Source organism: Hemicordylus capensis, chromosome 2 (assembly GCF_027244095.1).
Source record: "Hemicordylus capensis ecotype Gifberg chromosome 2, rHemCap1.1.pri, whole genome shotgun sequence".
Lineage (NCBI taxonomy): Eukaryota > Metazoa > Chordata > Lepidosauria > Squamata > Cordylidae > Hemicordylus > Hemicordylus capensis.
The window spans coordinates 168,323,189-168,336,957 of record NC_069658.1 but is presented as its reverse complement, the minus strand read 5'-3'; the positions used below and the strand labels follow the sequence as shown (position 1 = coordinate 168,336,957).

General features: G+C 43.8%; 1 protein-coding gene across 4 annotated transcripts in view; it reads right to left on the bottom strand.

Annotated features, from left to right (window-relative positions):
* SLC22A15 (solute carrier family 22 member 15) overlaps positions 1–13,769 on the bottom strand; it is a 49,712-nt gene that overhangs the window by 32,931 nt on the left and 3,012 nt on the right. For all 4 annotated transcript variants that reach the window (XR_008315895.1, XR_008315896.1, XR_008315894.1 and 1 more), the window contains exons 2-5: positions 9,839–10,051; positions 4,931–5,063; positions 3,284–3,448; positions 1,373–1,502 (exon numbers count right to left, since the gene is read on the bottom strand). Coding sequence is in view for 1 of the 4 variants with exons in the window: in XM_053294759.1 (XP_053150734.1) it covers positions 1,373–1,502; positions 3,284–3,448; positions 4,931–5,063; positions 9,839–10,051 (641 nt within the window). In the remaining 3 variants the exon portion in view is untranslated. The remainder of the gene's footprint in view (positions 1–1,372; positions 1,503–3,283; positions 3,449–4,930; positions 5,064–9,838; positions 10,052–13,769) is intronic.

The window sequence follows — 13,769 nt, the reverse complement described above, 5'->3', positions numbered from 1 at the left end:
TGGCTAGGCAGCAGTCCTTTCAAGGTAGCTCAGTTCAGTTTAGTTTACTGTGATCTTTGATCAAATACAGATCAAATAAATCTAAGTAGATAGCAATAGCAATAGCAATAGCACTTACATTTATATACCGCTCTATAGCCGGAGCTCTCTAAGCGGTTTACAATGATTTAGCATATTGCCCCCAACATTTCTGGGTACTCATTTTACCGACCTCGGAAGGATGGAAGGCTGAGTCAACCTTGAGATATCAATATAAACACATGCGTGCATATGCATATAAAAATTATACATAGAAGATTGAGATAAAAATATATAGGATAAAACAAAATTAAAAAGAAAAAGGAGGGACGATTAAAATTGACCATTTCTGACACACCATGAGCGAATTTTAATCACAGCCATACAAAATTTGGCTGCTGAGTGCGAGGCACAAGTGTGTTTATCAGAAAGAAATAAGTTTCTAAGAATGAGAAGAGCAATATAGTTGGAACGCAGCTCACAATAGAAAGAGCAATACAGAAGCACATGGTCAACCGTCTCAATATCCCCACTTCCACAAGGGAACAGTCTCTCCAAATAAGGAACTCTCCTATACATACCCTCTAGTCCTGCAGAGGGCAGCATATCCAGCTGAGCCAATGTCAGAGCTCTTCTGTGAGCTGGATATATCAGGTCATACAGGTATTTAGCTGGTTTTTGTGAGGGCTTGGTGGCTCCAAGTCTTACGAGGCTTGGTGCCTGGCTTAAATCTGTCCGGCATTCCATATTAATAAAATGCTTCTTAAGGATCACCATAGCCCAAGAGGGAGAAGATATTCCATTGGCAGCCCATATGATTTTAGTTTTTTAATCATTAGATGCATTCAACCAGTACCCAATATTCTCCCTAAGCCTAATAAGACCCAGGTGATCTGCTGCATAACGTCAAGGTGACCTTAGGTGGTGTCAAGAGGAGCTGTGCTTCTAAGACTACAGCCCTGTTCACATTTTACACTCCATGCACAGACAATCTATGCATGGTGTACACATGTACTGATCTGTATGTTTGTACAGTTATTCACACATTACGTTCCACACATGTACAGCAGTACACTTTCTATCTATACCTTGCACCTGAGGGGGCCTGTACCCTGATTCATTTGTAAAATGAACACTTGTACAGTCGCTCACACAAACATGTGGGCAGGCACCTGTACACACATACAGTATAATGTCTGAACAGGGCTCACAGCTTGTGTTTTGTGGTCGGTTTGGAGGACTTCACTTCAAGGGGTGCAAGAGAGAGGGATAATTGCTAATCCTATCCAGTGATGAGCGATTCCCACAACTTTTCATAAATATCATCAAAGCAATGTTAAGAGAGGTGACTTACAGAGAGAGCAGGAAGACTATCATTCCCTCCAGGTTAACCACAATCGCTAGCATCCTCCAGGAGCGAATAAGATAACCTAACAAAGCATACTGGGCAATTCCCACAGCAAAGAACAGGCCACCAACTGATCCTAACGGTATGGCAGACAGGGGGGGAAAGTGTTACTGACCATTTAACAACTGTTAACATAGGCACTTTAACAGAATAGATAGGTAGATAAGCTACCTGAACAAAGATGCAAAGACAACACAGCTTTAAGGATGGAAGCAGATAGAGTTATTAAGAGGGGAAGACAAGATACATTAGATTACACTACCAGCCTTTTCTGTACCTGCAAGTAACAGCATTCCTGCTGTATGTGTTTTGTGGTCGGTATGTGTTTTGTGGTCGGAGCAGTCACTTGTTTTTAACAACTGGTAAACCATTTGCCATGAAAAGAAGTCAGGAACCACTGGGTGCAAAAAGTGGTTTCATGCCAAGGTGATTCCCAACATGTTTTAATTAAACAGAGCACTTCTGGAGCATTGGCAGAGCAGAGAACAGTGTATGGCATAACAGATCACATAAGGGACTAGATGAATTACATGTGTGTCCCTGTCATATCCCCAAAGATCCTCCTAAAGCATGTGCTTGGTGAGTCAAAATGACAGCCACGGATTTAATAAAAGGTTTTTCAGAAGTCTGAAAACATGTTTTCAGCTGGTCTTTAAAAACAGCAAGAGAGTAGCACCTTATGCATGCAAGGGATACAGACAATAGCACACATGGCACAGTTAAGAGGTACAGCACACGCACTCCGTCAGGGATGTGTGAACTGGTTCTAATTAGAACCGGTTCGCACTTGAACCGGCTCGGTTTGAGGTCGGACCGAACCTCTCAAGCCGGTTCGGGCCTGGTTTGAGGGTGGGGGAGATCCAATTTTTAGTTTTTAAAAAATGACTTACCACCTGGCAAGGGCAGCAGTAGCCTTTGGGGGGGGGGAGTGCTGTGGCGGCCACGGGGAGTGGTCTTTGGCATCTCCACCTCCCCCCGCAGTCCTGTTTCAAGGCCGTTTTAATCCTCTGTGAGCACACGGTGGCCATTTTGAGGCCACTGCGCACTCACAGAAGGTTGAAACAGCTCCAAAACAGACTGAGGGGAGGCCGGCAGAGGTAGGGGGAGACACCAGAGGACCTCCCCCCACGTCCACCGCAGCGCACACACCCGAAGGTCCTCACTGCCCTCAACGGGCAGCAAGTCATTTTTTAAAAATTGAACACACACCCTGCCCTTAAACCAGGCCTGAACCGGTTCTAATTCAAACCAAACCGGACCCTGTTCGAGGGGTTCAAAAACTGAACATGCCTGGTCTGATTTAAATCCGGTTCAGATTCGAACCAAATAAAGTGGTTTTGTGCACATCCCTACACTCCATAACATGCAAGCCCGGATTTTTGTTTTAATCAGTGGAGGGTGGGGGGCACTGTTCTCTCTAAGGTGTGTGCTCACACATTTTCTGATGTCCGCTCAGTTAATTTTAGATCCCGCTCAGGTTGAATCAAGGTTGAATCAGGTTGAAGGCCCCACTCTGAATGCACATGCGTGCACACCGCCTTGATACTCCCGGCCAGAACAAAACTCATTCTGTGCACAGATGGAAAAAATTAGAGCGAACACGGGTGAGGGGACCTTGTGTACAAACTGTGGGAAACCGGAACTGATTATGGCTCCCCAAACAGATTTTTGTTTTTTAAAGATTGGTTTGCTCCAATAAGTTATAGGTTAACATCATGGGTACATATCTGGGCAGAACCTCTAATTTAATAATGCATGCAACAGCCCTCAAAATTAAACAAAACTAAAATTTGGATTTGTTATCAGAGATTTTTTTTAAAGTCTTTAATATAAAGCCACAGTAATTAAAAGCTGTACCTGCCAAGGCCCAGTAAGCAGTGCCCACACACTCATTCAGTAGGACAAAAGCCACAAGCGACATCCCACCATTCATCACTCCCACCAAGAAGCGAGAGACTGCAAAGAACTCGTAGGAAGGGGAGAACCCATTCGCAACCGCAAACAGGATGTCAAGGGCAAAACCTGGAAAGCAAAAAGAAGATTGAAACACCTCCCAAAAGGCAAACATCACTCCCCCCCCACCAAAAAAAATAAGGCCGTTTATTTATTTATTTGACATATTTTTATACCACCCAAAACTTACATCACACCAGGAAAGCCCACAGAAGTTTCTAATGGGGGGGGGGGAATAACACAAATGAGCTTTTCCACATGTTACTATCTCCAGTTCACTTTGTGGAGAAACAAATACAAACACACAATTTTGACAATTACCAAGGAGCACTTAGCTTTTGAAATTAGTTATTCCTAAACCAGCCCTGTATCTACTGGGCAATTAATAGTATATGACTGCATACAACTACCTAACTGCAACAACAACTTGTGGCCAGGTTTTCCTGGAGACCATTTCCAGAGGTGCTATTTATACGGGCCTCCACACTTTCATCCACCATGCTTATTGTGGTGAGGGAGCTGGAGCCATCCAGCGAGCACAAAGAACCCCCAGTCTTGGAGCTAGAAAGGTGGATGGCAACTGCACCTCTCACAGCAGGAACCCCACCCCTTCCCAGCATTAGAGTTGGGACGAAGAAAGGGGGTTGTTCACCACTATGTGGCCAAGGTGCCCTGGACTAGCAGAGCCAAACCAGCAGCCCCCCAAACTACCTTTTTCTGCTTCGGGGCAGGAGAGGGAGGTGGGAATCGTGCCCACTTGGGTGCCATGCCCATGCACCATCTGTATGGGGAAGCATCAGGCCTCCCCAGAGTGATGCGAGGATCTGCTACTCAGACACAGTGCCTAGGGTGCCTCAGCTGAGTTCAGCTACAGGGGCAAGCTCTGCACCTTCTTTTCCACTGCAGCTGAAGGGGGTGCTGCAGCTAAAGGAAGGGGCCCTTGGCCAGTGCTCACCCAAATCAAGGGAGGCAACCAAACTTTTGGCTTGGGGATCAAGGCCAGCCAAAAAGTAATGGATTGCTGTATTTATATTAGTTCTGCCACAGCTTTAAAAACCAGTCATGCCAGCCAGAACAGGGGTGAGGAATGTTGCCATCTTATCCTTTCAGTCCTTTCTGCCATTTGGAGTCACTGCAGAGTGGAAGAGAGAACCACTGGAGCCATGATCGTCATGGGCCCAGCAGCAGAGAAGCCACTACTGTGACTGTCATCGGTGGCCAGGTTTTTCTGGCAGTCGTTACACAGGGGGTGGGAGATCAGTGATGGAAGAAGATACCAGATGAGCAGAGCTGTCCCAATCTTCTTTCTATCTGCAACAGCCCCCAACACCTCAGAGGAAAGTGACAAAACCTCACAAAATATTTTGGGGAAAGAAAATATTCTACTGGGATCTTGAATACCTGAAGGACAAATGGTGGAGCACAACAACACAGGGGTCTCCTTAAAAATGTCAGGACAATAGACAACAGCAGACTGTTGCATGGGGCTTTCTTCAGCCTTTTTCAAACACTGAGTATGAAACAAAGTGGAAACGTCTGACCACTACTTACCTACAAGATAGACTTTCTTTCGTCCAAAACGATCTGAGAGTTGGCCAAAAGTAATCACTCCAACAAACACACCACTGAAGAAAAATGAACTGGCAGCACTGATTTTGTATGATGAGTTGCCAATTAAGAACCACTAGGGGGAGAAAAAGCAACATTAGGCAAAATCAACAGAAGGGGGGAAAGCTTATTTTTGAAACACACAAGTTTTCTCTTATCCTGAGGAAACTAAATTTTACTCAGAAGCCCCTTCCTGCGGATCCTGCAACACACTCTGGTCAGCATAGGACAGACTATTCTTTAGAATGAGGTGACCAGTCTTTCATAGTTAAGGAACCAGAATTCACAATTCTAAAGAGCTGCACTTTTCAAAACTAAAATTTTGATGGCATTATTATTGCAGTGCCTCTCACTGGTAGGGCCAGGAAGTGCCACCAACTTTCACCCCATTCTACCATAGGGCTGACCTTTCTTGTTCACTAGTGCCTCAATTCAAAGGGAGGTAAGGAGAGGGTTAAGCCTCAATGTCCCTCAGTGCTCCAAGCCTGTCCCTCTGTGGGGAACCAGGGCGCTTTTTCTGTCTTCCTCAGTATTGCTGCTCTCCCCTTCACACACACACACATTATCTACAAGTCTCAGAAGGGCTACCTACTGCCTTGCAAGATTTCTCCCATCTTTCCCTGGGCTGGTGTCTCTAGCGTTGCCAAGGCAACACATCAGCCAACGCTTTTTGCCAGATGCAGCAGCTGAGCCACTACTTTCAGCTCCCTCAATGCTATTTCCAAGTTTTTGCTAGTGTCCAAACCATTGCCTGGCATGTCCCCTGTACTCAGAAGCCTCTCAGCCCAGCAAATTATTGAAAAACTGCATTTTCATGACATACTGGTTGGCTACCATGGCACAGACCTTGCACTCAGAAGTTAATAGCAGACAAGCAGTTTGGAAAAATTCTATGCACAATGAACGGTAGTGGAATTTCTCATGTTACTAATGACTGTTAGTAACCACATAGTAACCGCGCACCACATGCAGGAAGAAAACCTAGACAAGAGTATTAGAACAAGCAGGACCCTTAAAAAACGTTGACCTTTGCATGCTACAGGTCAGTATTGAAAACATGACAATGCAAAGGGCCATATTCTACAAGTTCATCTTTACATATGTTGTTTATATCACACTCCTCCTCCAAGGAGTTCAGGGTAGCATACAGGGTCATTTTTATTCTCACAACAATACGGTGAGGTAGGTTAGGCTGAGAGATAAGTAACCGGCCCAAAGTCACACGGTAAGCTTCAAGTTGAACAGAAATTTGAACTCAAGTCTCCCCAGTCCTAGTGGGGAGTACTACTGCAGTACTCTAACTGCAATGCTACACTAGTGCCAATGTAATTAGGAGAACTACATAAATAATGGCCATGTTATTTAAGCTCATGAAACAAATGTGCTGCCCAATCCCAAAGTCATACATGTTTATTCAGAATGCATTCCCACTGTACTCAATGGCGCTAATTCCTAAATAAGGGTATTTGGGATTGTATCCTTAATCTATTAAATACAACCTCTCTTCAGTGTCAGTGGAAATGGCTTACTTGCAATAACATCAGCCACAACTATATTAAATACCTTAGTGGAACTGGACATCAGAAAGATAAATTTGTCCTGGCAAGCAAATAACTTGGGAATGCGGTCCACAAAAGTTTTCTTAAGAATTTAATGACACAATGACAGTTTGGCTGTGAGACACAAAATATGGAAGTCTTTATGGAGACACCAAGATCATAACATGGACCCATCAGCTAAATAATCTTGTGATTTGAGGGAAAAACCTCAAAAATATGGGGGGGGAGTAATTCTAATCACCATGGAGTATTACACAACACTTTCGCCAAAGATTTAACATGGAGAAAACTGTAAAGAAAAACCAACCACAAAGACTGCTGTCTTTGCAAAAACATAGCTATGCCCACAGATCACATAGGAGGTACTTGAGTTCTTGAAGTAGTTTGGTAGGTATTCTAACTGGGTTAGTCAATTAAGGTATGATGCACTGTAAAATATTCCAGTCTTTGCACCCCAGCGTAGGGTGGAGAGTTGATCTTGCAGCAGCAAGCATGAATGGTCCCCTTTGCTAAGCAGGATCTGCCTTGGTTTGCATTTGGGTGACTACATGTGAGCACTGTCTTTTGTAAGATATCCCCTCAGGGGATGAGATCTTAAATTAGTAGCAGAGCATCTGCTTTGCATGCAGAAGGTTCCAGGATCAATCCCTGGAATCTCCAGGTAGGGAAAGACTCCTGCTTGAAACCTTGAGGAGTTGCTGCCAGTCAGTGAAGACAATACTGAGCTAGATGGACCAAGAGTCTGACTCAGTATAAGACAGCTTCCTATGTCCTTCAGTAAATACAGGTGTGAGAAGATATTGCATTTGATCCTTAGTCTAGCCAGGAAAACACTTTGCCCATAATTTTAAGGGATGCCTTTGACCACAACTGTAGTATAAGTTCAGGCTCAGAAAGTTTGTCAATGTGCTTCCCTAGAAGTTTTGCTATCATTACAGCAATTTAGATTTAAAGACCAGGTAAAAGCACTATAAGAGAACACCCTGAGTTCTACTATCAGAAAAGTAGATCAAGGAGCAGCTGGCCATGGCATTTTTGAAAGACAGGACATTAGTGTGGGAAGTTATCTACTGAAGGCACACCAAGCATGATTCACCTTTTATTACCTTACACCCCTGTAGTCAGGGTTCCACCAAAGTTTGGATAAGCTAGGTGGTCCATGATGATGTATGGGCTGCACAGCTGCTTGGATCACACAGATTAAAACGCTTAACACAGGTGTTGCTTTCCCCTTGCTGAAAGATGATCCTCAGTGGAATTGTTGGCATTTAATATTTGGTCCAGTCTCCAGCTTCCAAGGAGGAAAATTATTTGGGTGGCTAAGGGTCCTACCAGTACCTTCAAGAAGGACAGGGAAGGGATCATTTCCTTTTAAAAGAGTTTTAACAGCCCACCACAAACAGAAGGATGGGAAGGAAAGGCTATGAGAAGGCAATCACTGTAAAAATGCAGCTAGAACAATGAAACCAGGGAGGTTCTCCAATATCCAATGGCAAGAAATCTCTCCCCGCTACACACACATACAACCCCTCTTTCTACCTTCCTGGAATATACTCCATGAAGCCACAGAGGAACAAAAGTGGCAGTGGCAACAATTTCTACTAATGCTACTAATACAGGCTGACATGATGCACAAGCGTAATGGAGTTAGAGGACATCAGTGGCGATGCTGTATACATGGCAGCAGAGGCACTTCTGTCCTGACCAGCAGTTGCTCAAGCTGTGCCCACCTGTTTCTCCCATTCTCCAAAGTGCTGCTCTTCCGGCTCCGTTACCCTTGCACATCATGTCAGCTATAGTTTCTCAGTCATACGTAAGGAAAACCAAGGGTAATTAAGTTAAGGGAGGCCACTTATACAGCTACTGCCTGCTGAAGTGCAATCAAGGAAACTGCTGCCAAACAATTCCAAAACAAAAAACAGCCATTAGCTGTGTCTTTCTGCAGGAGATAAAGTGACCACTGTTGTATTCCTGATACAGTTGGCAAAATAATTTCCTGAAACACACACATGAGGGTCACCACTTTTATATTGTCAACTTGATAATGGATAACATGAACATTCCAATGGATAAAGTTCATCCTCATGGTAGAAGCTGGAGTCAATATATGTAGCATCTCAAACCTCATACAACAGGGATGTGCACGAACCTGTTCAGAGGCCCTTTTACGGGCCTCCAAAAAGGTTCGAACACGGGGCTGGTTTGAAGTTCGACACCAGTGGGGGTGCCACTTGATTTTATTTTATTTTTATTTTTTACGTTTTATATCCCGCTCTTCCTCCAAGGAGCTGAGAGTACTACATACTTATGTTTCTCCTCTTAACAACCCTGTGAAGTAGGTTAGGCTGAGAGAGAAGTGACTCGCCCAGAGTCACCCAGCAAGTATCATGGCTGAATGAAGATTTGAACACGGGTCTCCCCGGTCCTAGTCCAGCACTCTAATCACTACACCACACTGGCTTTAAGGGTGGAGGAGGGTACACTTACCCCTCCCACCGCTTTTCACCTGCATTTCACATTTTGACACTCCAAAACACAAAATGGCAACCGGAAATGACTTTCATGGTCATTTCCAGCCACCTCAACTTGCAGATACATGAGGTCTGTGTGCCCCCCCGCCCCCGTTTTTTCCATGCCACGTATGCCGAGGTCAGGTGTCTTTTATCCTACCATGGATATGCAAATCCATGATTAACGAATCCGCAGATACTGCGGTCCTCCTGTATCCCCATTGTTCATATATTGCATGTGTGATAATCAGAATCCCTTTGGTTATTGCTAAAAAGAGCAGATAGACCTATGTCTGGTTATTTAGCCTCGTTTCTGATCTCAGAAATACTAGCATGTGTGGGCTTGAAATTTCTTATTGAAAATGTTTAGAACTCCCACAAGTAAACCAAAGGCTTTGAAGTATGCAATGAACACATGCAGTTCTTTCCCCAGTATGCTAGATGGCAGACTTTGTAAGGAAGGAAGCTATTGCTACTGAAGCACTCTGTAATTTTATGCACCTAGCAAAGAAAGAATGTGCTCCTTCTTGTGGAAGATTACTACATGGGTTTTCTCCCCCCTACTCCAATCTTGCTTTCAGCACACAAAAGTTTTCTGTTGCTATTTATAACCAGAGGAGTCCAATGAGCCAACATCCACACAGTAGAATGAGCGTAGTCCTTTTCAGAACACCATGTGATACCAGCTGGTCCCATTATCACCTATCACTCATAAATCACAACACTAATTAAAGAAATTAAATATATTCAGGCTTGCCACACAAATACTACAGTTTCATTACCTCAGAGGCTATTGATGTAAAGTTGCTGCTAAAATGTATGTGCTTATGAATTTCACTCCCATTGGCTGTCAGGAGCCACTTCCCAAAAGCTCTGTCTTCATTAGTTGATTCGTTACTATGGCTTTGATTAGCAGAGATCCTTTCGAGATCCCAGTGGTAAGGAGGTGTAGCCCCAACTAGCGCAATGAGGATTGCTTCACTGGCTACGTAGAGCTGAAATAGGAAGCAGAATCAAAATCAGCACCAGAACAAACAGTGACATTTATGCATTCAAAAAACCAGTTCTGTGGTAGCACCTACACAATAGCTTAAAGGTGCTTTGCCTTTCAGGTTAGATTATCAGTATTTCAGGTTTGTCAAGTCAACCTCTTCAGATACATGAGCTTCAAGAATGTTACTTCCATCCTGTCAATTCACATCATGTATGAACAATAACCATAAGGAAACAACACCAACCATACTGGAACATACATTCTACAGCTGTACATTTTCCTCTCCTCCACTATACCCCACCCAATTTTATATCTTTTTAAATCTGCCCCCCTCAGTTCTCAATAAACAATTTATTGTCACTTGCAACACATTATGCCCATTCTTATTCTTATCACCTTCCTGAACTGTCATATTTCACAACAGCAGTAATTCCCAAACTTCCTAAACAAATAATTAAAGGATCTGCTCCTGCCTTGTTCTAAACAGCCTGCTGTGAGGGTGGGCAATTGTGCTGTATCCTGTGTGACCGGGTCATCCAGCAATTGCCTACACACCAAGGAGGCTGTCTGTTGTATTTTTGCAATCATGAGGCACAACAAAGTCAGTGTTTCTTTCAGAAACACGGAGATGTGTTTCTGAAAAGTGGGTAATTCTTCCACTTTCATCTCCCCAACCCCACCAAAAAATGTAAGACTGACTCTAGTTTGAATCAATCAATTCTATGTGGAATAGATGGGTATATACCAGAGCAAATATGAATGATTGTAGCTGGCTTGTAAGTTTCAACCATTCTGGATTCTGTACACATGGAACCTCATTTGTGCGGAGGGACTAAAGTGGCTCTAAGCTTCTTTCTACTCTTTATTGTATTTCTATTTATTGTACTGATTCTTTGTTTTATAGATGTCTATATCTTTAGGAATATAGGAAGCTGCCTTATACCAAATCAGACCATCAGTCTATCTAGCTGAGACTGGCAGCGGTTTCTCCAAGGTTGTAGGCAGGAGACTCTCTCAGCCCTATCTTGGAGAAGCCAGGGAGGGAACTTGGAACCTTCTGCACACAAGCATGCAGATGCTTTTCCCAGAGCGGCCCCAAACCCCAAAGGGATCTTACAATGCTCACACGTGGTCTTGAATTCAAATGCAAACCAGGGTGGACCCTGCTTAGCAAAGGAGACAATTCATGCATGCTACCACAAAACCAGCTCCCTTTCCTTTATTATGTTGCAAGCCACCTTGGGTACCTTCTGAAGTGGGAATAGCAGGTTTTATGTAACAAAGTTACATAAATTCTCACCCATCAGCTATCTGGGAGGAAAAGGAGAACAAAGGGGAGTGAAATCAGACATTACCCCACAAAAAAGGATGACTAAATTTTTAACGTTTTTGAAAGAGTTCCATGTATGCAGACCTGGTAGTTAGACTGGAAAGGGGAACTGTGCATGCAAGACCCATTTAGACAGACAGTTGCCATCCAGTTGGGAAAAACACACAGTGGCCTGCTTCCACACATGAAGATCAGGGAGTATAACCGTTAATATCACCCATTTCAACAAAGACTGCACCTCTAGGAACACTTGCTAGGAAGTAAATCTCACTGAGCTTAGCAGGACAACTAAACATTCATAAGATCCAGCTGCAAGGGTTATGCTTTGGGTGGTTAAATATGGACATATCTATCTATCTATCTATTTAACACTCCAAGACATGCCACTGGGAATGCGAGGTGGAACTCTCGCGAGAGTTCCTGACTTTGGGCAGGCAGCAAGCACCGCGTGAGACAGGAGGCGCCTGGCGGCCGGCCAGCAACAGGCAGCAAGGAGTTTGGCCGCTTCAGGAAGGACAGGAGGCGGCTGGGGGGGGCTGGCGGTTGGCTGGACAAGGGTGGCAAGGAGGCTGGCCACATGACGCAAGACAGGAGGTAGCGGCTATACTGTAGCTGGCCACAGCAAACTGGGTATGAAGGTGGGGGGGGCAGAACCAGCGGGGGCTGAAGGCGGTGGGGGGGGCAGAACCAGCGGGGGCTGAAGGCGGTGGGGGGGGCAGAACCAGCGGGGGCTGAAGGCGGTGGTGGGGGGCAGAACCAGTGGGGGCTGAAGGTGGGGGGGGGCAGTCATTACAGAGCATGTCACTTTCTTTTTTCTGTATCAAGGACTTACAACTCGAACTGTATATACTTAAAACATTTCATTGAGCATGTCACTTGCTTTTTTTCTGAATCAAGGACTCATGACTTGAACTGCATGTACTCATTACAATTCCTTATCCTGAAGACATCTTGGATTTTGCCTAGATACCTACATATTACTTATTAGTTCTCCAATTTTTGTATTTGTATGTTATTGGTTTTGTATGTTGCATTTTTACTTTGAATTCGGTCATTTATTTTTGTATGTGTTATAAGATGTTTTCATTGTGGGCTGGCAATTCATGTGGTTGACCACAATTGGATAAGGTGTCAGTTTACCATCGTTTTGGCAACACGCCTGTCTTGTGTGTCCACATTTGGCCAGGTGACTTTGGCAATTTAATAAAGGCAATCTTTGTTACATATTTTATATCAGTTTAACTGCTTTTCAGTGTGTTTAGAGTCTGTTCAGCCATTTTTTATTTTCCTTAACATACTAATTTTAGCACACCCAAAGAGCTACATATTAGCGAGAGAAATACTGCTAACTGGGCAAAGAGGAGTCTTTAAAGTGGTGTCTCTCTAACATTTATTAAGAGGACTGCAACTATCCATGCCCAATTAAACACAGCATCCTTCCCAGTGGCTGTTGCTGGTGTCTCCTCTGTACAGTATATCTTTTTAGATTGTGAGCTCCTCTGGGACAGAGAACCATCTTCTCATTTCTTTTGCTATGTAAAGGGGAATTTCTGCTGAAACTCTTCTTCTAGGCAGAAACCCTCTTCCACATAATCCACAAGGGGAGGAGGGTTGCTCTTGCTGGCTCTGCTTCCAACCTCCACCTTTCAGTGGAAGATGAGAATCAGCTTTATGTGTAAGACATACATGCACAGAACCCATTTTCACCTCCTTCAGATAAGGATGGGTCAGCATACACACAGAGCTGGGGCCAGAAGCCATGATCCCACAGCCCTTCAACACACTGATTGAATATATGGATGGCGAAGACTACATAACCATCCATAAAACATGAAACATACAGTCTGAGTGGCATCATATTCATTTATTATGTTACTATTTTTATGAATCAACTCCTTTTTAGAAATGAAAAGTTTTCCACAGAAAAATAAAGTTGTGGAAAATTTCCCACCTCATCTCATTAGTTATAAGAATTCTAGGTGATTATTTAATATGCCCCATAATTTGCATTTATATCCTTAATCTCACATGCTAGGGCATTGCTGTGCACATGCTAGCAAAATAATGCTCAGGATCATCCAAAACAAATTAGAGCCCTACGTGGAAAGGGAAATGCCGGATGTTCAAGCTGGTTTCAAAAAAGGGCGAGGAACAAGAGACATCATTGCTGATGCACGCTGGATAATTGAGAAAGCCAAAGAATACCAAAAAGTCAGTATGTGCTTTATTGACTACAGAAAAGCCTTTGATTGTGTTGATCATGTCAAGTTGTTGAATATCCTTAGAAAAATGGACATCCCAGAACATCTCATTGTTCTCATGAGAAACCTATACTCAGGACAGGAAGCCACAGTCCAGACAGAACATGGTGAAACAGACTGGTTCCAGA